Genomic DNA, 24,360 nt, shown 5'->3' on the forward strand with positions numbered 1-24,360 from the left:
GTTAATGTTTATACCATGAATATCCCTTTCCACTGAAATACAAGATAGCTGACCAAATGCTAAACCTAGGAAAATAAATAAGAAAGATCCCTACCTTTTATGCGTGAATCTGCAAAAAAAAAAAAAAAAAAAGATCCAGTTTGTCAAGTCCCAAAGCTGTATCTTTATCTCAATACAGTGAAGGATAATTTGCTAATCTTAAAGCTTTGGTCAAAGTCTACCAAGCATCATTTTTCATTACCTTATCTATAAACTCCACATGATTCTTGTTTATTTTTAGAAATGGTAAAAGCTATTGCAACCCTCACTTCAAAAACAAAATAAAAATAAATTTTAAAAGGACTTGACTTTTTAAAATAAAATAATGATAATAAAGTACGTCTTAAAAGTGAACTTTTAGGGGATAAAGAGGACTGGTATCAAAGGAATCTTGGGAAACAGATAATTGAAATTTCTTAATGATGGAATTGAAAAGATACTCATGGCAAAAACCAGGGTTCACACTTCAAGAGATTCTGCTCTGTTTCTGATATCAGATAGTTGAATCATCTCTGTATGTAAGAAAAACACAGCAAATTAATTTCAATTCAAATAAAATAAAAGTTCCATCGCATACAAACGCCTCCACACATCCTACACCCTCACTATTCTCTCTGTAGCCCCACTATCCTCCTCCTACTTTTGCAGGCCCCCTCTTCCCTCCTCTTTCCACAGTCATGACCACAATCTCTGGAATTCTATTTCCCTGCTGCCACACTTCTTGTTCATTGTAATCAAATATTATGTATATGGAAACTATTGGTGGGGAGAATGATCATGCAGATTTTGACTTCTCTAGTGCCTTGTACACATGCCTGAGGATGGGCCAGTATTTAGATTTCATTTAAAAACCAATATGTTTACAGGTTCTAAAGTCAAGATAACCTTTCTTTTATTTTTTTGTCCGTAGGGTGAACAAGGGCTAGCTGGTCAACCTGGAATTCCAGGTAAAAGAGGTCACCGAGGAGCACAAGGTGATCAAGGACCATGTGGAGAGCCTGGCATGAAAGGGCAGTCTGTAGGTGACAACTCAGAAATTCACTAAGCACTTATTCTACAGACCAGGCCAACATCGTACAATAATGGTTATCATATCTATTCACATTGCAGGGAGAACATGGTATTCAAGGTTTGACAGGTTTCCAAGGATTCCCAGGCCCCAAAGTATGTTTACATATTTTCTGCTCATTTCTGGCTATGTTGAAATACCAATGTTGAAATACCAATGTTCAACATCTGTTCAAAAACCAGATGTTGAAATACCAATATTTAATCTCTGACTTGAGCTTTTGTTTTTTTAATCACAAAATTTCAGTTGATACAGAGTAATATATTTGAGTTTTGAATATGTTAATTTTGACTTATGTAACTATATATTTTCCTAGCAATTTTATGGAATAATTAGCTTTTGTCTCTTTTCATTCTGTTTTCCCAAACATTTTATTTGAAAAATTTCAAACATAAAGTTGAGAGAATGAGTAAACACCTATATACCTATTACCTAAATTCTACCAAAACATTTTACTCTACTTGCTTGACTATGTACCTACCCATCTATTTATACCTCCTCCTCTCTCCATCCATTTTTGATGTATTTTGAAGTAAATTGTAGACCTCAGTACAATTCCTCCAAAATACTTAAGCCTGTACTTCATTAACTATCAAGTTCCATTTTTAAGAGCCAATTCTTAATACGTTGGTACAAGGTTATTTCATGTACTAAATGTTCATATTTTGGCTTTTTTTTAATTGTGTTTCTAGGGTCCTGAGGGAGATGCTGGCATTGTTGGAATATCAGGTCCTAAAGGTCCTATTGGACAGAGGGTAAGTATGAAGTCGTTCTGCCTTCCCAGATATTGTGATTCTTTGTTGACTACAGGAATTAGGGTTAAGAACTCTAAAATAAATATACTCCAAATTAATAACTTTAAAAAATGACTCTTAAAACAGAAACTCATTAGAGCACATGCAGACATTCTCAACCTTTTTCAGTTCGTTTGTTAGTTTGAGCAAAAGACCTCACAGACCACCTGTACTGCCCAGTTCTTACTTTAAAAAAAAGAATTAATGTAACTACTGGATAATATATTTATTAACTCATACCAGTTAATAAATATATTATAAAAAACATAAAGCAGTTTCATGTTATAAGCATTAATATAACCAGGGACTAGAGACCACCCCCATGTACCACCTGGAGGAGGCTTGTCTATGACCAGAGCTTCTCAGACCACACTTTGAAAAATGTTTCCCAATAGCTGTGTTTCCTCTGCTTAGGGGTGGGTATCCCCAGAGAGTAACGAGAAACTCCTTAAAGAGCTGGAAAGGTCAGGGCTCTGAAGAACTCCAGTTAGCTGTTTAGTGCCTGAAATTGCAAACTGTAGTGAACGTAAATAGGATAGATAAGTCACCAGCAGTAACTGGTTATTGTTTTTGTTTGTTTGCTTTTTTATTAACCACACTCTCCTAACTGATGAGATGATCTATAAAACTAAAGAGAAAAAAGGTTAAAAATAAAAGCCAAGCACTGGTTTGACTGTGGTAGTAGCACCTCTACGGCTAACAGCAGCTGCTAAGGCAAGGGTGGAGAGAGCTGAGAGGAAGGAGAGCAGTGCAGATAGAGGAGAACTGAGTCTTGAAGAAGAATTTTAAAACTGAAAACCACTATCTTGTGCAAATATTAAATGAAAAGTCAAATTTTTAAAATCCTACGCCGCTTCCCTAACTCTTATAATAAATTATTTCCTATAATACAAAGAGCAGTGTTATCATGGGCAATGTTTATTTAAAGACCCGTCTCAACATTTCTCCAGGTGCAAATGTATTAGTTATTTTTATGATTTCTGAAGAACCATGGAAAGCTTGTGCTTTTAGGTAAAGTCCAATTCTTTATCATCCACAGGTGGGTTATGTATGGATAGGCTTCTCTGTAATAAATATTGGTTTTAAGTTCTTACATAAAGTTCCCCAGTAATTAAATTCATTCATTCTGATTTTATTAAGTTCTCAATTAATTAAATCCTTTCTTTATATTGTCAAAGAGAAGTTGGCTGCCTGCCTAGCCTCTGTCCTAAGCAAAGTCATATGAGGTGCTGTGTCTCTATAAGCCAGGATCTGAACCTATACTGCTTTGCAGCTCCAGAAATTTTATCAGCTCTCCAATAGTAAGGCTATGGTAACTAGTTCACAAATACTAATTTATAAGTGCAGATATTCCTATTAAGTCATTGTAGAGACAAGTGAAAAGTCTTGCTAGGTTAATATTTAGCAAAAAACTATTATGTACCGGGTACTGGTGTTCAGTTTATGTCCCTATATCATTTACTCCTCATAAAAATCCTGTGAGAGGTGCTATTATCCCCATTTTGCTGGTAGGGAAACTAAATCTCTGAAAGGTAATTTGCTGAAAGTCATATATGGCTAGTATGTAGAGGAGCTGGAATTTGAATCCACATCTGATTGACTGAATAATATGTACACATCATTATTTCAGAGAGTTAGATCATGGTCAAATTTATTAGACTGACACTTTCTTGGCTTTTTTTTTTTCCCAGTGATAAGCCAATCTAGAGGATATATTTGATTAGGATAAGAAATCAAGCCTCCTGATTGTGGACCTTTGTGATTTGGGAACCATATTTAAAAATTATCACTTAAAGTAGATCTTCATATTTAAAAGTGCTTTCATTAGATTTACTTTTTAGAGTATCAGGTAATTTCTCTCATTCTAAGCCAACTTAATCTTAAAGCTATTTGTCAATAGACTGAATGGCATTATAATTATCTCCACTGAGTATTTTCTGTATCTTGGCAGGAGCTGGACAAAGAGAAAGCCTGTTAGATAGCCACATTTATATATGCCACGTTAAGTGGAGCTAGAAACATTGAAATTTGAAGCTAGTGGTAGCGGGGGTGGAGGTTGAGGGAAAATAACTAAAACATGTATTTTGTATTCATTAAGAAATGACAGGCTCCATTTTTAGTTTGGGAGGAGTTGACCAGAGATCCAGCTTATTCAAGGTTACCTTCATAATCAAATAGCAGCTTACACTTTCAAAACTGTTTTTCACATTTAGTTCTCACAATGGCCCTGTGAAGTAGGCATTCTTATTTTACTGATGAAGAAGCCAGAAGTTTAACTGGTCACAAATGATGCCCTCTGGTTCTTTCCCATAATTTCTCTCAATTCCATGCTACATGTCACCCAAATATCTGCTTGTTCAACATCTATAAATAAATTTATTCAAAATTTTGTCCATGACTCTACATAGTCTTTGTTACATAAAGTAATTGCATTTGTTATGCAATGACACATATATAAAATGGCACCACTGAAGCTATCACCACATAAAAATTGTAATGCTGATTTATCAGTTTGTTAGAAATTAGAGATTAATTCTCCTCATGGGAAACCATAATAATATGTAGAATTGCATCAAATCAAAATTACTATGATTTCTGCCAATAACATAAGATTTTGTAATAAAAACTGGAATTATGTGGACATGGACTATTTTGCCATTGTGCAAGAAATTTTCTAGAATTTTCCTGAATTATACTGGCATTGAGACTGACTGTTTTCTTTTTTTTTTTAACCCCAACAGGGAAACACTGGCCCCCTTGGCAGAGAAGGTATAATGGGCCCAACAGGTAGAACTGTAAGTTTGTCACAATACAGGTTTTTTTTTTCCTTATATATATATATATATATATATTTTTTTTTTTTTTTTTTTTTTTACTTAATCCTATTCTAGAGTAATCCACAAGGGATCACCCTGGGTATTTGAGAAGCAAGGATAAAAACAGATGTACATTTTCATCTGGAAGGTTATTCTTGAGAACTTAGAAATCTAATGTAATGAAAAGGTGTACAGAGTGAGGTAGGCACTTAAAACTGGAGTTGAGAAAGGAAAGTAGCACTGGGTGGAGGAGGAGGGGTTGAGCATTATAAGCACAGGGGTGATCACTAAAGCAACAGAAAGAATCCATTTTCTGAAAGAGGGAGAATAAGAAAAGGTACGCATGCAGCCAAGATTTGAGTCTTTGGAAGTGCCCACAATAAAGGGATGAAATAGTTGGTGGGAAGAGCAGGAAAACCAGAAAAGCACAAGGTTAAGCTCAGTTTCGAGAAAGGAGTAGCTAACCGTGATCTTTAAGAGAATACATTGCAGTGGAAGACGGAGTACAGCTTTCAGTGAGGAAGGAAGTAAATAAAAATATTTAATAACTTTTCTCAAACTTTTGGAGTAGGTATGATTATTTGCATTCAAGACATAAGGAAACAGATGACATTTATAGTAGTTCACCTAGTTATTTAAGATAATACAGGTAGTGAATCATATAGATGATATTTCCTACTTCAAGAGCAGTGCTCTTTCCACTCCATTCAAGCTATGTCTGGAGAGGAAACTGAGAGAGTTAACATATGCCAGGGCCTTAGGGAATCTTGCTATGAAATAAAACAGAAATAAGACAGTGAGGTGGTCACAGGAGGGTTTTACAATACTAACAGTAGTATAAACATACAAGAGGAAAACTGAGGCTTGGAAAGGAAAGATTCATTCTCTGCAGGGAATCAGTATTTTGAATCATTTGAAAGTGTTGTGTCTATAGACACAGAGTTTAAAAATATAAAAGAGAATGTTTCAAATATTAAGTATCACTGTTCTCATTGATAAATTTAGAGAAGAATTCACCACCAAAGTTTCTGGCTTTTTAATTTAAAAAAATGAAATGTGTAACTCAGTATGTCTCTAGATTTGCAGCATTTACCACTCAGAGCTATATAGTCTAAGTGGGAGGTTATAAGAGGGAGAAATCTCATATTTCAGTGGGTGGTTGGTTCTTCAGCAAGCTAAGGAACACATACTGTTCTGATTATGGAATGATTGTTCTCCTCTGTCAAAAATGTGAAATATTAATTGGTTAAGGAAAATATGATAAAGAAATGGCTCAGTTAAAATATCTTACTGTGCTTTGTTTACAGATAGTTCTTAAAGGCCCTTATAATGCTCAGCATGTACATCAAATTTTTTCCATCTATTTTTTCTATTCTAAGAAGAAACTTCTAAGGAAAGCTCACTATGAAAGAATAAGAATTTGAGAATGGCCAAAACACACTGTGGAAAAAAATAGTGGTGGGGGATGGAGGACTTGCTTTTCCAAAAAGGAAAACATTACTTCAGAGTCTTTGTAAATGACACTATGTGTTAGTACAAAGAATAGATCATTGTAACAGGCTAGAGCCCAGAATTAGATCTCAGACTAAATAGGAATTTAATTACAATGAAAATGGTATATCAGTTAGGATGATTTGGACTGCAAGTAGTAGGAACCCTGAATCAAACTGGCATTAACAATAAGGAAACGTCTATCTCATTATGGGAATCCCAGAGTTAGGAAGGGCTTCAGATTTGGTTAATTTGGCGACTTAATCATGTTATCCAAGACTATTTCCATACATCTGCTCTGCCATCCTGAATGCTATCTTTATAATTAGGCTTAGGGCAAATGACTACAATTTCTCAGGAATCACATCTAGATACGATTATCCAAAGTGAAAAAGTGAACTGTATCCCTTGTCTTGGGAAAAATAAAACTTTTTCTATAAGTCTCCATTTACATTTTTTTTCCTCACATCTATTAATCAGCCACACACCCATTCCTATAACAGTGATAGGGAAGGGAGACAAAATTCCTTTTAGTCTTACTACTGCTATAAGAAATTGTAACCCTATTTCACCCAATTTTTTAAAAATCTCAGATGAACTTTCAAAGACTTTGTTAAAAAAAAAAAAGAAAGAAAAGAAGCAATTAAAAATCTCAGAAAAATCATCTAGGAAACTAAAGTATAGCTTAAGGGTTGGGGAGACCTTTTATATAAGATAGGAAATGTGAAAACTATAAAAGAACAGAAGACATATTTGAATGCTTGAAAATTTTTAATTTTTATGGCAAAAGATTCCATAAGTAAAACTAATATAATTGAGAAAAAGTAATTGCAAAGCATATACCATATAATGGGTAATATAAAGAGCTTTACAAATTGGTATGAAAAAGAAAATTTAGTAGAGAATTGAAGAATAAATGCAAAAGGTCAGTAATTATTTGAAAAACCAGTCTCCTAACTTTTAGTCAGAGAAATGCAAATTAAGGTAATAATGAGATATTACATCTAACCTCTCAGAAAGGGCTGTAGGAAGAAAGGTATTTTTGTTTATCACTAATAGAAATGTGAATTACAGCCTTTATGGAAAGGTATTTGTTAAAATATATGTACCTATACCCTATGACCAAGCAATTCCACTTTGAGGAATTTGTCCCATATAAATAAAAGTACCCAATACACTAGGGAAATTTTACAAAGCTTTTTTTCACAGCACTGTTTGTAATGGCAAAAAAAAAAAAAAAAAAAGTATGAAATCACATGAATGCTCATCTGTAGAGGAATGGTTGAGTAAACTCTGATCTATCCACTTTGTGGGATATTAATGCAACTATTAAAAATAATTATTTGTATCTAGTTTGGCTGACTTGCAGTTGTTTCATGATGTATTATTAAGCGTGAAAAATATGATGCGTAGAAGAGTATATGATATTAACATTATAAAAAATGACCAATCACCCCATACACATGTAAATACACGTGTCAATATCTGATTAGAAAAAAAGTATGAAGCGATATGTACCACGTTGTTAATACTGGATTGGAGGTGGAGGAGGGCATAAAAAAAGTTCTGTAAAGATATCTTAAAACTCAGCTTTTTAAAGTTGATATAGTAGTTTGAAATGAATTAAGGACAAGATAGGAAACACAAAAGAAGTAATATAGTGAATAATAATGAAACAGTATTTTTAGCCTGCAAGATTAACAAAAAGTGATAGTACATCATAGCATGTATCAGAAGAAACATGCACTCCCATATATTGCAAGTGTGAATGCAATTTCAAACAAACTTTCTGGAGGACAATTTTTATCAAAAATTTTTAAGAGTGCAAGGATATTTATCACAGTGCTGTTTATCATGACAAAAATTGGAAAAAAATTTAATAGGCAATTCATTTAAAATATCATACTTTTTAAAATACTGGTAAGCATTATGGTTAGGTGGGAATTGTAGATTGATATAGAAAAGCATTAATATTTTGAAGGTGCAAATTCAGGTTACAGAAAAGATGAGTAGTGTTATCTCATTTTTTAATAAATACACAATTTCCACAAGGAACATGAAAATATTAACAGGAATAACAGTAGTGACATCCAGCAACAGCAGAGTTCACATTGTCTTCAAGTGCACATGAAACATTCACTGAAATAAACCATATTTTAGATCATAAAACAAATTTTACTAAACTTAAAATAACAGAAGTCATGTAAGGTATATTCTCTGGCCATAACAGAATTAAACTAAGAATCAATAAACTAGAAAGATAATAGGAAAATCCCCAAACACTTGAAAATTAAACCTCACACTTCTAAATAATTCAAGGACCAGAGTGTCTCAAAGAAAGTTAGAAAATATTTTGAATTGACTGAAACTGTATACACAACGTATCAAAATTTATGGGATATAGCTCAGGAGAAATTTAAAAAAAGAAGATAAAAGAGAAGGAGGAAACCACCCTGGAAGCAGGGTTTTTCAAAGGCTGAGAGAAACAAATATTAGAAGAATTTAACTTTCTTAATTTTCTTTCTAAATTATTTTGCCTTTGATTGTCAGATCAGCTGTTTTGACTTAACTGAATGAAAAAGTAGCATAACCCTCACTTTAAGGTGGAACTAGGCATAGCAAAACAGACATGGTGAGTCAGTAGATTGTATTTGTTTTGCTTTAACTTAGGAAAATCAGAATTTATATAACGTTAACTAAACAGGTCTTGCTAGATAGGAAAAAACCCAACAGAAATTATCATGTTTCTGGATACAGCCTCAATTACATTTGATAAATAACTATCAACAACACTAAACTAACATTTTTTTTTTTCTTTCAGGGACCCAGAGGTGAAAAAGGCTTTAGAGGTGAAACTGTAAGTTTAACTAAATTTGTGGTAATAGTATCACTGGTCACTAGGTTATAAGCTCTATGAAAACAAGGACCTTTTTTGATTTTTTCATTATTATGTCCCTGATACTTGTGGAATGAAAATAAAATTACAGTTTTCAGGAAGAAAACTAACCTATATGTAGAACTAACCTATATGGTATATTGCAGTGAAACCTGATAAGCCCTAAACATGTTGAAGAATCTGTCAGTCACATTCTTTCCAAATCACTGTGTGAAGTTGAATATTTGCCTTCTCAGGCATCAGGAGAGGAGGTGTGAGCCTTCTTCACCGGTGCCAGAACAGGAGGACTGTCAAGTCACTTTAGATATATACCACTAGATCCAGTCAGCACCCAAGAGGGCTGCAAAGCAGAAGCAAATCATTAGTTGTATATTTCAGCCAACTGGAAACAATGGTGAGAGGATGGGCAAAAGGTACACAGCATTTTCAGGACTAAATGGCTTACACTGGCACTATTTCCTATTTTTCTTGGATGTCAATTCTTCCAAGTTAAAGAAGATATTTTGTAAAGGGGCCACTGTCCCAGCAGAACTTATTAAAGCAGCAGTCATAAACAGAGGGCATGCATGGAGTGAAATGAGGGGTACTGAAACCAAATATAGAAGGCATATAGGAATAAACTTGAAGATAGCATTAAAGTCTTGCTTAAAAGGTCATGATATTATATAGTGACAGCTGAGATCTTTGCTTTTCACCATAGGGTAAGCTTGGGGCTCAGAGTAAGTAAATTATAGTTATATTAGTTTGCTGAGGAAGGAAATTTATGTGATTTCAGATAGCCTAAGAATCCTCAAAGGGTATTAAAATAGATGTGTTTAATTTGCAGCAATGTGTCCCTTATATTTTCTCAGCAGACTTCCTTAACAGGAAGCAAGGATGTTTGCACACAGTGAAGCTATATGCCCCCACCCCCCCACCCCCCGCTCCCGCAGGAGAAGTGGAAAGGGAAAAGAAAAAATAGGGAGGCTTGGAATTAACCCATATTCCATACCTGTCTCCAACTGCCTCCCTGACCTATCCTCTCCAAGTACTGTGGCTAGAACGTAAGCTCCATCAAGATAGGAAACCTCGAGTGCCTATGACAATGGCTGTCACAAGCATTTCATGTGAAAAAAATTCCCTATTTGTACACGTATGTGACCTTCTTTCTCCAGATACAAAACATTAAGAAGAAAAATGATAAAAGGCTTGAAAATCACAGTTCTAAAGCGAATCTTGGAGATTACCTTCACCACACCTATTATGTTACACTCGAGATATCTGAGATCCATATGTGCAGCAGCTCCCTCAAGGACATGCAGCTAATTAGGTACAGAGATAAGACCAGAGCCCAGATCTTCCAAATCCCAGGCTACTGTGCTTTTCTATTAATCATAGTACCTCTCAGAAAATAAGGGTTAGGAGCAACTTGGGTAAGGAAGATGGTATGTACACATCCTTCACCTACTTTAAGAGCAGCCCACATACAGATTCCACATGAATGGATTCCTGATACGCAGTTATCCCCTAGGGCTTATAGGGCATAACTCATGAATTCACTCATTCCATCTTAATCACATTACTGTCTAATAATAAATCTTATTTAATATTACTAAACTCCCAATTAAACCCTCTAAACCAGTGGTTCTCAACCAGGAGCCATTTTGCTCCCCCTCCCAGGAGACATTTGGCAATGTGTGGAGACATTTTTGGTTGTCACAACTGGAGAAAAGGGAAAGGTTGCTAGTGGCATCTAGTGTGCAGAGACCAGGGATGCTGCTAAGCATCTACCGTGCAAGCTTCTCAGTTTAAGAATGAGGTAAGGGAAGCTCTCTGTACATAAGCCAGCCTAAAGTAAAGATCCTGAAACTAAAGATTGCATTTATGTAAAGGCAAAGTCTAACACAGTCAGGTTTAAGGACATACACTTACCAGTATTTTTCAAATTTAATGAAAAAAATATGTTACTTTTGAAGGATCATATGGGAATTGGGGGATTAAATGGAGAGACAGTCTATTTTCAAAGGTAGTGCTTTCACTACAGCCAAATAACCACTATAGCCATTCACATTAATTTGGTTCCCCTATAGGAAATTAACATAGACAATTGCAGTCTTATTATAAACTGTATGATAACCTTCTTTATATACTTGTTTATATAATATCTAGAGAGAGTGAATCACTTTTCCTTAGTGGTGGGTTAGGTAGAAGAATAAAAAAGAATAAATACTATATTGTTGGAATAATATTTTGTTTTACTTGGCCTTATTCTATGCATTTGCTTCACTGGGGTTGTCCTGTCCTGTCTTGTTTGGGTTGAAGTATTTCATTTTATCATATTTGTGATGATCTGACTCGTTCTGGGTAACAAGCTGAAGTGAACTCAGTAAAAACAGTTTCTTCTTTCTATGACAAAATGCTTTTTCACAGTCAAAGATAAGGTAGATATTTTGTACTGAACCTTCAGTGAGATTTTGCAAATGTCAGAAATATGCTAAGTAGAGTAAAATGTCAACTGTTTATTTTTACAATGCTGATCCAAAATGGAGAAACTTACTCAGCCAATTTCACTCCTGAGCCTCTGTATATTTAAATTTATTTATTTATTTTTGGCTGTGTTGGGTCTTCGTTTCTGTGCGAGGGCTTTCTCTAGTTGTGGCAAGCGGGGGGCCACTCTTCATCGCGGTGCGCGGGCCTCTCACTGTCGCGGCCTCTCTTGTTGCGGAGCACAGGCTCCAGACGCGCAGGCTCAGTAATTGTGGCTCACGGGCCCAGTTGTTCCGCGGCATGTGGGATCTTCCCAGACCAGGGCTCGAACCCGTATCCCCTGCATTGGCAGGCAGATTCTCAACCACTGCGCCACCGGGGAAGACCGAGCCTCTGTATATTTAAAAGGCTGTTCCAACATGAAATCTCCCTAACTTGCCATGCCACTTCTGAGGTAAAAGTCTGATGCATTTTCTGCTTTAACCTATAATCATAAACCAGGCAAACTAAGAAATGTCCAGCAGGCATGGTGTTGGAGTACTCTATCCTTTTCAAGTTACTGTGTGTTGTTTGTTCTTATTGTCACAGTATATTTAGAATCAACAGCTTTGGCAATAAAAGATACTTAAGTCAAGCATAGCATTAACATTATTCAAAACTCAGTTGAAGATAAATTTTGCTTTGCCGTCTTTTAACCATAATCTGAATTTGACTCGGTGTAGTCTTAACATTCAATTGACCATCCAGTAAGTTAAATTTTGAGCATTCTTAACAGTGATTACTGTTGTTTCGTTTTGAAAAATGTCAGCATAACTTTTCACATTTTACTATATACCTTTCAACTATTCTAATTTCTAAATCAGTACTAGTTAATTTAAACATTATTCATTCATTCGTTACCGATCTTTGAACACCTACTATGTATTAGGCACTATTCCTGTTCCAGAAAATGAGAGGATGACTAAGACACTTTTAAAGGTCTGTAGGGACTTTCCTATTTGTTATGTACTATGGAATGCAGAAGTGGTTAGTTGAAGAAGAAGGTGGCAAGGTGGGTATATAGTTTTAAAGAAGTATTGGAAGAGGAATGGGAATTGAATAGATAGAAAAGGTAAGGAGAAGCATTCCTGGTCGAGGAAATAGCACATGCGGGAGAATTCATGTGTGAAAGAATTTGGATGATTCAGAGATCTGCAAGTGGTTGGTTACAGATGGGAGTGTAGGATGGGTTGGGGAGAGTAAGTGGAAATAAGGCCCAGACCTTGAAGAAGAGGCAGGGGTGCATATTGACTTAGAACATATACTTTTGTATTTAACTGACTTGGATTTTAATCCTATCTCTGCCCTTTACTTGCTGGTTACTTAGCCATTCCATTTTCTTAACTGTGAAGTAGAAATATAGCATACAACTTGGCATACAGTGAGTTCTAATAAATGAGCACACAGCTTGGCACATAGTGAGCTCTCAGTAAATGGTATCTGTCACTGAAAAGAAGTTTATACTTTATCCACTAAACAGTAAAAAGCCATTGAATGATTTTAATTAAATAATGATATGATTAGATTTCCATTTTATAAGTAGAATGTAGTTAGCATAGTAGAGAGAAGAAAGTCAGTAAGTCAAATTAGGAGTCCAGGCACAGCATGATATCTTAGTCAGCTGGGGCTCCTATAACAAATTGCTGTGGGCAAAAAAAAAATATTTATTTTTCATAGTACTGGAGACTGGGAAATCCAAGGTTAAGGTGCTCACAGATTCCATATATAATGAGGGTCCTCTACCTGGTTTGCAGATAGCTAGCTGCCTTCTTGCTATAACCTCACATGGTAGAGAGAGAGCATCTCTCTCGTGTCTCTTCTTATAAGGGCACTACCACTCACAAAGGCTCCAATGATTTAATTAGCTCCCAAAGACCCCACCTCTAAATATCATCACACTGGAGATTAGGGCTTCAATATATGCATGTAGGAGGGGACACAAACATTTAGTCCATAGCACATGATCAGCACTAAACTAAGAGAGTTGCTGTGAGGATGGAGTAGTAGTATTTTGGGAAGATTTGGAGGTCAAATCAACAGTAGTGGGTAACCAAATTATAGGTGGATGTTGAAGGAGAAGGAGATGTCTAAGGACACTGAAGTTTCCATTTTTTACAATTAGTTGTATGGTAGATAGAAATAACAGGAAAAATAGAATTAACATTGTTAAATGTTACATTTATAAGTTTATTAAAATGAATAAATTTAGTTTCTAGTAATATCAACAAAACATGAGAGTATATATTCAGCTTGTTGATGAATGTGGGTGACAGCTGAGTTCAAGAACATATTACTTCAAAATACTAAAATAACTTTGAATCCTATCACTTGCCTCATATGAAAAGGCAATGATAGCAGCTGAATCTTAGTCAACTTGTTTATACCAAACCAAAAGCATTGTGTATACATATTGTGCTTTGTCTCCATTTCTTCTAGGGTCCCCAAGGACCGAGAGGTCAACCAGGGCCTCCAGTGAGTTTATTTACATTTATATCTGTTTACCATTGATGCTTATATGCCTGCTTGGTTTGAGATATCTACTTAATAAATACTTTAAAAATCTTTTTATGTTATAGGGTCCACCTGGAGCATCAGGCCCAAGAGTAAGTTTTCTTGGTTTTGTTTATTTTATCTTAGTATAAGATAATTTTTTAGGGCTTCCCTGGTGGCACAGTGGTTGAGAGTCCGCCTGCCGATGCAGGGGACATGGGTTTGTGCCCCGGTCCGGGAAGATCCCACGTGCCGCGGAGCGGCTGGGCCCGTGAGCCATGGCCGCTGAGCCTGCGCGTCCGGAGCCTGTGCTCTGCAACGGGAGAGGCCACAACAGTGAGAGGCCCGTGTACCACAAAAAAAAAAAAAAAAAAAAAAGGTAATTTTTTAAAGCTTCTTCTATTAACTCCCTGTTAAAAGGTATCCCTATTGCCTACCTCTGTTCCTTTTGTTAATCTGATATAGAATCTTCCCAACTATAATAACACTTGAAATCCAAGCCTCAGAGTTCTTGTCTATAAAATGAGGATGGTATCTCTTACTTTCTTGGGTGGATTTGAGTTTTAAATAAGAAGTAAAGTACTCAGCACAATGTCTGACATAATTAATGCTCCAAAATACTAACTCCCTCCATTTCTTCCTGTTTCTGGGTCCTAGCTCTCCTTTTTCAAATGTTCTTTTTTGCCAACCAGAGTTATACACTTTTTAGCCTTTACATGAACTCTTCTCACTTGCTGCTGGCCATAGAAGCCCTGGAACTTCTCATGTATTTGCTCGTGACCAATCACAACCCAAAACTTGCTACTGCTATCTTTGAGGTGATACTTCCGTTACTTCATTATCAGCTATCATCTCCTGGCCTCAATGTTCCAAGACTGGTTTCTCTCATGCGTTGTATCCACTCTGCTACTCAGTAATATCTTTGTTTTCCTACTTTCTACAAAAGGTCTCCTTCTATCTTCAACCTCACCCATGCCCCATTCCTGCAGAATCAGAATCCTGGTCAAATGCAGTGGTCCTTGGTCAGATTTCCTGCTTAAAGGAAATCCGCTGTTGGCTACACTGTCCAAACAGATGGCCAGTCCTATGCCTTCCAAGCCTTACTTATTTCCACATGCTTCTCTGGTATCATTTGGATCTTTGAAAGTTCTACCTGGTGGATCACTGCGGTCCACTCCCAGCAGGTCAGGAACTCTTCATTCCCCTCAGCTTTTCATCAGGGCAAGGAGTAACTTTCAAGCAAAGTGCCACAGGAAGATGGTCTCCTTGGAAACAAGACACCTATTTCTCTATGATTTTTTAAAAATTCCTCCCCCTTTCTGGCCATCTGACTGATGGGGATTGAAACCTTCCCTGGCATGAACATCAGTGGGCATGTCCTTTTTTAAATCTTTAGATTATTCTCCGCTTCTCTGTTCTTCCTTTCCTCCTGGATCCTCACAATGCATGGGTTAGAAAAACCCTCATCAGTTGCCTTCTCACCTTATAATGACTTTGATATATCATAGCTGCTTTCCTAATAAAGAACAAGTTCTAAAAGGTCATATATCATTGGCAAATTAGAGGTGTTTAGTGAAAACTTTCACATTGAAGTGCCATATTTTGGGGCACCGCATCCCTCTCTCACTTGAAAAATGTTTGTATGTGTTCCTCTACAGCCAAAATGAATTAGGACATGTGAGAGGTTTCTGCTCTGAGAAAAATGTGGATAAGAATATATACTTTGAGGAATTATTAGGAGGATTAAATGAAAAAGTATATGTGCTTGACACATTATAGGTACTCAACTAACATTAGTTTCTTTGTTTCCTTCTTCCCTTTCTCTCCTTTCTGTCTTCCTTGTTCCTGGCCAGTATGAAACCCAGTTTCTTTATACTGTCTTTCTGGGACTTGCAGAGACCACTGTAGGAAAGTGGCAGTGTAGCCTTGAAAAAAAGACTTTCAGAGTAGAGGTTTACATGCCAATAAGAAAATACCTACATATTCCTTCTAAACTCAAACTATGATCATATCTTCTGTGAAACTCTTCTTAATTCCATCCCCTCGTTGCACTGCAAGATAGAACTGATCACTTCCCCTTCTTCATTCATACTCATTTATTTTCATGCCCATTTCCATGTATTAGACTGTGAACTCTCTGAAGGTAAGCAATGTGTTCTGTATCTCTTTTCCATTCAAGCCCTTAAGAAGTGTCTACTGAATGAATGAATAAATGCAAACAGGCAAGTTGCAACTCTTAGAAAATTTCAGTGGGAATCCTCCAAGCCAGAAGACTTCACTTGGAGGGAAATAATGTCTAGAATGGAATAGGATCATATTAGAATTAGAGATAGAAGTCTTCTTAGTAATTATTTAGTAATTATTTTAGACTGAATTGTCACTCATTAGTTGGTGGATCATAAGATCAACATGGTGAGTCTCAGCATTCTTTTGAAAGGAAATTAAAACAGAAAAATGTGGGGAGTGACTGTTTAACGGGTATAGGGTTTCTTTTAGAGGTGATGAAAATGTTGTGAAATTAAATAGTGGTAATGGTTGCACAACACAGTGAATCTACCAGAGCAATAAACTGGATACTTTAAAATGACTAAAATGGTGAATTTTATGTTATGTGAATTTTACTCAATTTTTAAGAAAAGCACAAAAAAAGAACACCCTAGGACCTACTGTACAGCACAGAGAACTATATTCAATATCTTGTAATAACCTACAATGGAAAAGAATCTGAAAAATAATAGAGATATAAATAGAGATATAGATTATAATATGTATAACAATCACTTTGCTATACATCTGAAACTAACACATTGTAAATCAACTATACTTCAATTTAAAAAAAACATAATAAGTATATCACCACTAGTAGGGAAAAACATGTTTTGTAAACGTTTTCAGTTAAATATATGTTTGTGTGAACCTTATCATGATATAAAAATGTATTTATTACTATGGGTCAAGATAAAAAAAGTTTGAAAACCTCTAACCTAGTCCAGCCCCCTCTTTTTAAGACCTATAAGTAACTTGCTCAAGTTCCTAAAGTAGAATAGCTAAAAAGCAATGTTTCAGGAAAAGGAATATATATTGATGGTGCTTTTGAATTTGAGGATATTATCAGGGTGATGACCAGCCCTCAGTGCACATGGTAAGATATTTAGAAACTGACCAAAAAAAAATTACAACAGGATGTCAAAGTTAACCACAAATGGTTGGTGGGATAAAGGATGGGTGTATGGGTGGGTGGGTGGGTGTGTGTGGGAGTGTGTGTGTGTGTGTGTGTGTGTGTGTGTGTGTGTGGGGAGTGGAAATAGTAAAAATTGAAAATCATTAAATGAGATAAGGAATTTTCAACTTAATGATACCAGTTAATGGGTCAGCTGTGAAACCTGGATTGGTGAATTGAGAGGTTGCAGCAGCTGCGGGTATCATCCTAGTTCCCTAGAACAAGCAATTTCCTCTACCATGGAGAGGTGCATGACCTGAAATCAGTTCCCACCCCATAAATGTTTTCACCATCGAGTGATCTTAAAATTTTAGATGGCTGGAAAATAACACTTCTTAAAGTACTGGGGTGCCCAGACTAGATCTGCATTTTACTCAAATAAATTGGAAAGGAACTGTGAATATTACGTCCCCTCAAGGTATAATGAATCCTCCTAATTTCTTTCATTTGTCCCACTAATCCTGGTAACTCCTTATTCTTGGTGCACGTTTTTATAAACCTTAAGCGATTTTCATGTGAGAATATGTTCTAACTAGAGTACATGGAGGAAGGTATTTCTTTTGGATTCCCTTATTGGACCTAATGAGAGTTTCACACTTAGGTGGGGACACTTAGATGTTGCTGAATGACTTCCCAGGCAAATCATCTTAATACCATCTCTATGGGCCTGCCCTCCCTAAAGGCTATCCTTGGGAAAAAATAAATTCAGCAAATTGAATGCCTACTATGTGCCAGGCATGAGCTAGGATTTGGGAATACACTGGCATTATAGGAATTAAAAATTTTATGAGTAGCCGAGTTTTATGACATTCTTTTCTTTCTAATGCCTATTGTGGGGGAAAAAACCCTCCCTTTTTCATTGAGTTGACATTTGTACTGTTGGTGGTTAAAATTGCTAGTACCTTAGCTTGAATCTAGTACCAAATGCTACACTACTAATCTACTAAAAGTCACTGTATTCTTCATTGCCACATTCTCAAAGAAAACGAACCATGGTCATTTCAATTAAGAATATCCTACAGTTTATTCATCCATCCAGTCCTCTATTCATGGGTGGTGTTGTTTCCAATCTTTTTCCTAATACAAACAGTATGCATGTCTTGTCCATATACATATTTTGTGGAATATCTCTAAGACCTGTTCCCAGAAGTGGGATGGTTAGCTGTAAGGGATAATGAGCATACTTATTTACTTATTATTTTTAATTGTGGTAAAATATACATAAAATGTATCATTTTAACCATCTTTAAGTGTACTCTTCAGTAGCATTAAGTACATTCACACCGCTGTGCAACTATCACCACCAGTCATCTCTAGAACTTTTTTCATCATCTAAGACTGAAACTCTGATCCATTAAACAGTAATTCCCCACTCCTCCCTTCCCCAGTCCCTAAAAACCTACCATTCTACTTTCTATCTCTCTATCAATTTGACTACTCTAGATACCTCCTATAAGTGGAAGCATATAGTATTTGAACATTTTTGTCTGGCTTTCTTCACTTAGCATAATGTCTTCAAGGTTAATCCATGTTGTAGCATGTGTCAGAATTTCTTTCATTTTTAAGGCTGAATAATTTCCATTGTATGTATATACCACATTTTGTTTATCCAGATGGACACTTGGGTTGCTTCCACCTTTTTCTACTGTGAATAATGCTGCTATAAACATAGGTGTACAAATATCTGTTTGAGCCCCTGCCTTTTTTAAAAAATATATCTTTATTGGAGTATAACTGCGTCACAATACTGAGCTAGACCCTGTTGCACAACAAAATGAATCAGCCATATGCATATATACATCCACATATCCCCTCCCTCTTGAGCCCTCCTCCCACCCTCCCTATCCCACCCCTCTAGGTCGTCGCAAAGCACCGAGCTGATCTCCCTGTGCTACGCTGCTGCTTCCCACCAGCTAACTATTTTACATTTGGCACAGGACTCGTACTCAGATAACTATAAAACACTGATCAAACAAATCAAAGATGACATGAACAGATGGGGAAATATACCATGTTCTTGGATTGGAAGAATCAACATTGTGAAAATGACTCTACTACCCAAAGCAATCTACAGATTCAGTGCAATCCCTATCAAATTAGCAATGGCATTCTTCACATAATTAGAACAAAAAATTTTACAATTTGTATGGAAACACAAAAGACCCTGAATAGCCAAAGCAATCTTGAGAAAGAAAAACGGAGCTGGAGAAATCAGGCTCCCTGACTTCAAACTATACTACAAAGCTATAGTAATCAAGACAGTATGGGGCTTCCCTGGTGGCACAGTGGTTAAGAATCCTCCTGCCAATGCAGGGGACAGGGGGTTGAGCCCTGGTCTGGGAAGATCCCACATGCCATGGAACCACTAAGCCCGTGCACCACAACTACTGAGCCTGCGCTCTAGAGCCCATGAGCCACAACTACTGAGCCTGCGTGCCACAACTACTGAAGCCCGTGGGCCTAGAGGCCATGCTCCGCAACAAGAAAATCCACCGCAATGAGAAGCCCAAGCACCACAACAAAGAGTAGCTCCCGCTTGCCGCAACTAGAGAAAGCCCACAAGCAGCAACGAAGACCCAACGCAGCCAAAAAAAAAAAAAAAAAGACAGTATGGTACTGGCACAAAAACATATGTCAATGGTACAGGATAGAAAGCCCAGAGATAAACCCACGCACGTAATGGCCACCTAATTTATGACAAGGCAGGAACATACAATGGAGAAAAGACAGCCTCTTCAATAAGTGGTGCTGGGAAAACTGGACAGCTATATGTAAAAAACTGAAATTAGGACACTACCTAACACCATACACAAAAATTAACTCCATATGGATTAAAGAGTCCCTGCCTTTAATTCATTTCCATATATACCCAGAAGTGAAACTGCTGGATCATATGGTAATTTTACGTTTAACTTTATGAGGAATTGCTATACTGTTTTCCATAGCAAGTACACCATTTCACATTCCCACCAATAGTACACAGGGTTCCAATTTCTCCAAATCCTCCCTCACGTTTGTTATATTCTGCTTGTTTGATAACAGCCATCCTAAGGGGTGTGAAGTGGCAGATAACTGTGTTTTGACTTGAATTTCCTTGATGATTACAGATGTTAAGCATCTTTTCATGTGCTCATTGGCTTATATGTATCTTCTTTGGCGAAACTGGCTTACATATCTTCTTCGGAAAAATGTCTTTTGCCCATTTTTGAATTGGGTTGCTTATTTTTGTTGTGTTGTTGAGTTATAGGAGTTCTTTATGCATTCTAAATGTTAATCCCTCATCATATATATGATTTGCTGATTTGCAAATATTTTCTCCCATTCCTTTGGCTGCCATTTCACTCTGTTGATTTTTGCACAGAAGTTTTTGATGTAGTCCAATTTATCAGGGTTTTGTTGTTGTTGTTTTACCTTGCTTTTGGTTTCATCTCCAAGAAATCAGTGCCAAATCCAATGTCATGAAGCATTTCCCATATATTTTCTTCAAGAGTTTTATAGTTTTAGCTCTTACAGTTAATTATCTGATCCATTTTGAGTTAATTTTTGTTTATGATGTAGGTAGGAGTCTAACTTCATTCTTTTGCATGTGGATATCAAATTTTCCCAGCACTATTCCCTCCTTAGGGAATGGCCTTGGCACCCTTCTCAAAAATTATTTAACCATATATGTGAGGGTTTATTCTTGCACTCTATTCCATTGGTCTATACGTCTGTCTGTATGCCAGTACCACACTGTTTTGATTACTGTAGCTTTGTAGTAAGTTTTGAAAGTGAAGTGTGAGACCTCCAAGTTTGTTGTCCTTTTTCAAGATTGTTTGGCTGTTTGGGATCTATACTCTCTTTTATAGTTACCTGTATAGTTATCTTTACCAGTGCTCTTTATTTCTTCATGTGGATTCAAGTTTCTGCCTAGTATCCTTTATTTCAGTCCAAAGGACTCCCTTTATTATTTTTCTAGGGAAGTTTGCTAATGATAAATTACCTCAGCTTTTGTTTATCTGGGAATATCTTTTTTCCTCCTTTTTGAAGGATAGTTTTATTGGATATAGAATTTTTGGTTGATAGTCTTTTTCCTTCAGCACTCTGAATATGTCATCCTACTGCCTCTCACCTTTATGGTTTTTGATGAAAAATCTCATCCTTTGGATATGATGAGTCTCTTCTCTTTGCATTCAGGATTCACTCTTCTCTTCGCATTCAGGATTCTCTCTTTGTCTTTAGCTTTCAACAGTTTGATTATGATGTGTCTAGGGGAATTCATTGAGCTTCTTGGATGTGGAGATTAATGTTGTTCATCAAATTTGGCACATTTTCAGCCATTATTTTTTGAAATATTCTTTCTACCCCTATTTCTCTCCTTCTCTTCTGAGACTCCCATCATTCATGCATTGGTATGTTTTATGATGTCCTGTACATCTCTGAGCCTGTTCATTTTCTGCTTCATTTTTCTTTATATGACTCTGACTGGATAATCTCAATAAACTGTTTTCAGGTTCACTGATTCTTTCTTCTATCTACTGAAATCTACAGTTGAGCCTCTGTAGTAAATTTTGATTTCAGTTATTATTCAACTACAAAACTTCTTCTACTTGGTTCTTTTCTATAATTTCTATTTTTTATTTGGTAAGACATCTTTTTCATACTTTCCTTTAGTTCTGTAGACATGGTTTACTTTAGTTCTTTGAACATACCTAAAATAGCTAAAGTTTTGTCTACTAAGTTCAACATCTGGGCTTTCTCAGGGACAATTTCTATTTCTATTGATTGCTTGGCTTTTTCCCATGTATAGGGGTCATACTTTAATGTTACTCAGCATGTCTTGTCATTTTTTTCTTGAAAACTGGACATTTTGAATAATATAAAATGGCATCTCTGGAAGTCAAATTCTTCACCCCAGCCTCAGTGTTTATTGTTGCTACTTGTTGTTTTTGTTGTTTGTTTAGTGACTTTTCCTAAAGGTATAAAGTCTGTATTCCTTGACATATGTGACCACTAAAGTCTCTACTCAGTTAGCTTAGTGGTCAGCTAAGGATTGGAGAGAGATTTCCTTAAATGCCAGAACCAGGAAGTCTCCCAGTTTTTGCCAAGGGTCTCTGTGAGCATGTTGGAGCATTCCTTCAGTGCTCAGCCAGGCAACTGACAACTATACCCGAGTTTTAATTTCCTATTTTCACAGAGCCTGAAGGTCAGCCAGAAGACAGAACTTAGGGCCTTCTTATGTTTTTCCTGATCATGTGCACAGCCCTATGCATGTACATGGACTTCTAGATTCCCAGGAATATGTCAGAGTTTTTTAGAATCCCTATGGACATCTCATTCCCTAGCTTTTCTTAGCCTATTGTTTGCCCCGACTGTTTTCTAATGTTTCCAGGAGCCACAAAGTTAAACAATTCCATCTAAATTTTTTTTTTAATGTTCCTTGGGAAAGAAAGACTTTTTGCACTGAGTGAGCTCTGAGTCAGGTAAAATAAAGACAGTCCTGCAAGTCTTTAAGGGAACCACCAGAAAGGTCAAATAATGACATTTCGCTGGAAATAAGGCTTTGAAGCAACTCCAGCCCCATTCTGCTCCCTCCTGTGGTTTCCAGGCTTCTTGTTTTCACTGCGATTGCAGGCTGTTGGTTTTCAAGGCTACCACAGAGCTGGAAAGAGAGGCATGGGAATAGGACAGATTAAAGCTTTACAAAGCTCACTGCCCTTTCTGAAATTAAGCTATTTTTCATAAATGCTCCCCAGGTTGCTGCAAGCATTTTGTTAATTTCTATAATTCTGAAAAACTTCATTCTTACATTTTTTTCCCAGTTTTCTCATTGCTTTTATAAAAGAGAGAATTCTGGGAGGTCATTATGCCACCATTTTGCTGTCTCCTAGGTCTCTAATCTTTAGTACACATCTTTTTAATATTCTGTGTGATGAAATGGAAGAACATATAAAGCATTTCTGCATATTGAAGTACAATGGTTGCCTCAAATACAAGCACTTGTAGAATTGTTTCAGTTGCAAACTGAACTAGCTGCTTTTTTCATGGAACACCATTTTTACTTGACAGAATGATAATGTTATTCAGACATGAGTATTTGGCAGATATTTTCTTGAAAATGAATGAAGTGAGCCTGTCATTTCAAGGAAAACAACTGACAATTTGATACCAATGGTAAATTTCAAGCAACAATAACAATTGAGGAATGCTTGTATCTATTACAAGTTTGACAACTTACCAGTACTTACATTTTTCTGATGAGATTGGTGATGATGTTAACGAATGTAATCTTTTGATATGACATAACGAAATGTTTCAGTCTTTGGAAAATCTGCATTATTTCATGAACCGTTATTTTCCAATGATCAATGCATGATTTTAACCAAAATCATGATTTTTACTAAAATCATGCATTGGTAAATGATTCTTCAAAGTTTAAGATAGATCAATAGATTTTAATATAAAAGAATATAAAATAGATACATTGTAGATATGGTTTCAGATTTCACATTTCAACTAACCTTCAAGAAACTACCACTTATCAAGTTCTGGTAGAATATCAAAGAAGAATATCCACAGTTATCTGAAAAGGATACTAAAATAATCTTTTTTCCAACTACATATCTTTTTAAGGCTGGATTTTCTTCATACAGTTCAGCTAAAGTAACACTTTAATAGACTGAATATAGAAGCAAATATGAGAATCTAGCTATCTCCTATTAATCCAGACATTAAAGAGATGTACAAAAGTGTAAAACAGTACCGCTCTTCTCACTAATTTTTTGTTTGGAAAATAGTTATTTTTCATTAAAAAAATGTTTATTTATATTAACATATAATGGATTTGTTTTAAGGCAATTAACACATAGTTTTAAAATTTATATTTTAATTCCTACTATGTTAAATATCAAAAGCTGTAATGCACATAAATATAAGTTCTTTAAAGCCCTTAATAATATTTAAAAGTACAAAAGGGTCCTGAGTCTGAAGCGCCTGAGAACTGCTTATTGCTAGTTTTTCTAAGATCAAAGCCCTAACCACAAACTGGAAAATATAAAGGT

General features: G+C 36.1%; 1 protein-coding gene and 1 long non-coding RNA gene across 5 annotated transcripts in view; one reads left to right on the forward strand and one right to left on the reverse strand.

Annotated features, from left to right (window-relative positions):
• COL24A1 (collagen type XXIV alpha 1 chain) overlaps positions 1 to 24,360 on the forward strand; it is a 392,639-nt gene that overhangs the window by 353,172 nt on the left and 15,107 nt on the right. For both annotated transcript variants that reach the window (XM_073787806.1, XM_073787804.1), the window contains 7 exons: positions 950 to 1,057; positions 1,150 to 1,203; positions 1,801 to 1,863; positions 4,644 to 4,697; positions 9,031 to 9,066; positions 14,047 to 14,082; positions 14,187 to 14,213. In XM_073787806.1, the coding sequence (XP_073643907.1) occupies positions 950 to 1,057; positions 1,150 to 1,203; positions 1,801 to 1,863; positions 4,644 to 4,697; positions 9,031 to 9,066; positions 14,047 to 14,082; positions 14,187 to 14,213 (378 nt within the window). The remainder of the gene's footprint in view (positions 1 to 949; positions 1,058 to 1,149; positions 1,204 to 1,800; positions 1,864 to 4,643; positions 4,698 to 9,030; positions 9,067 to 14,046; positions 14,083 to 14,186; positions 14,214 to 24,360) is intronic.
• The window catches only part of LOC141275717 (uncharacterized), an 87,001-nt gene continuing 67,394 nt past the window's right edge, over positions 4,754 to 24,360 (reverse strand). For 2 of the 3 annotated variants that reach the window (XR_012323964.1, XR_012323966.1), the window contains one exon: positions 4,754 to 22,961. This is a non-coding gene — a long non-coding RNA (uncharacterized lncRNA). The remainder of the gene's footprint in view (positions 22,962 to 24,360) is intronic. The other variant, XR_012323965.1, reaches the window with a different exon arrangement.

The sequence above is a fragment of the Tursiops truncatus genome, chromosome 1 (assembly GCF_011762595.2).
Source record: "Tursiops truncatus isolate mTurTru1 chromosome 1, mTurTru1.mat.Y, whole genome shotgun sequence".
Taxonomy (NCBI): domain Eukaryota; kingdom Metazoa; phylum Chordata; class Mammalia; order Artiodactyla; family Delphinidae; genus Tursiops; species Tursiops truncatus.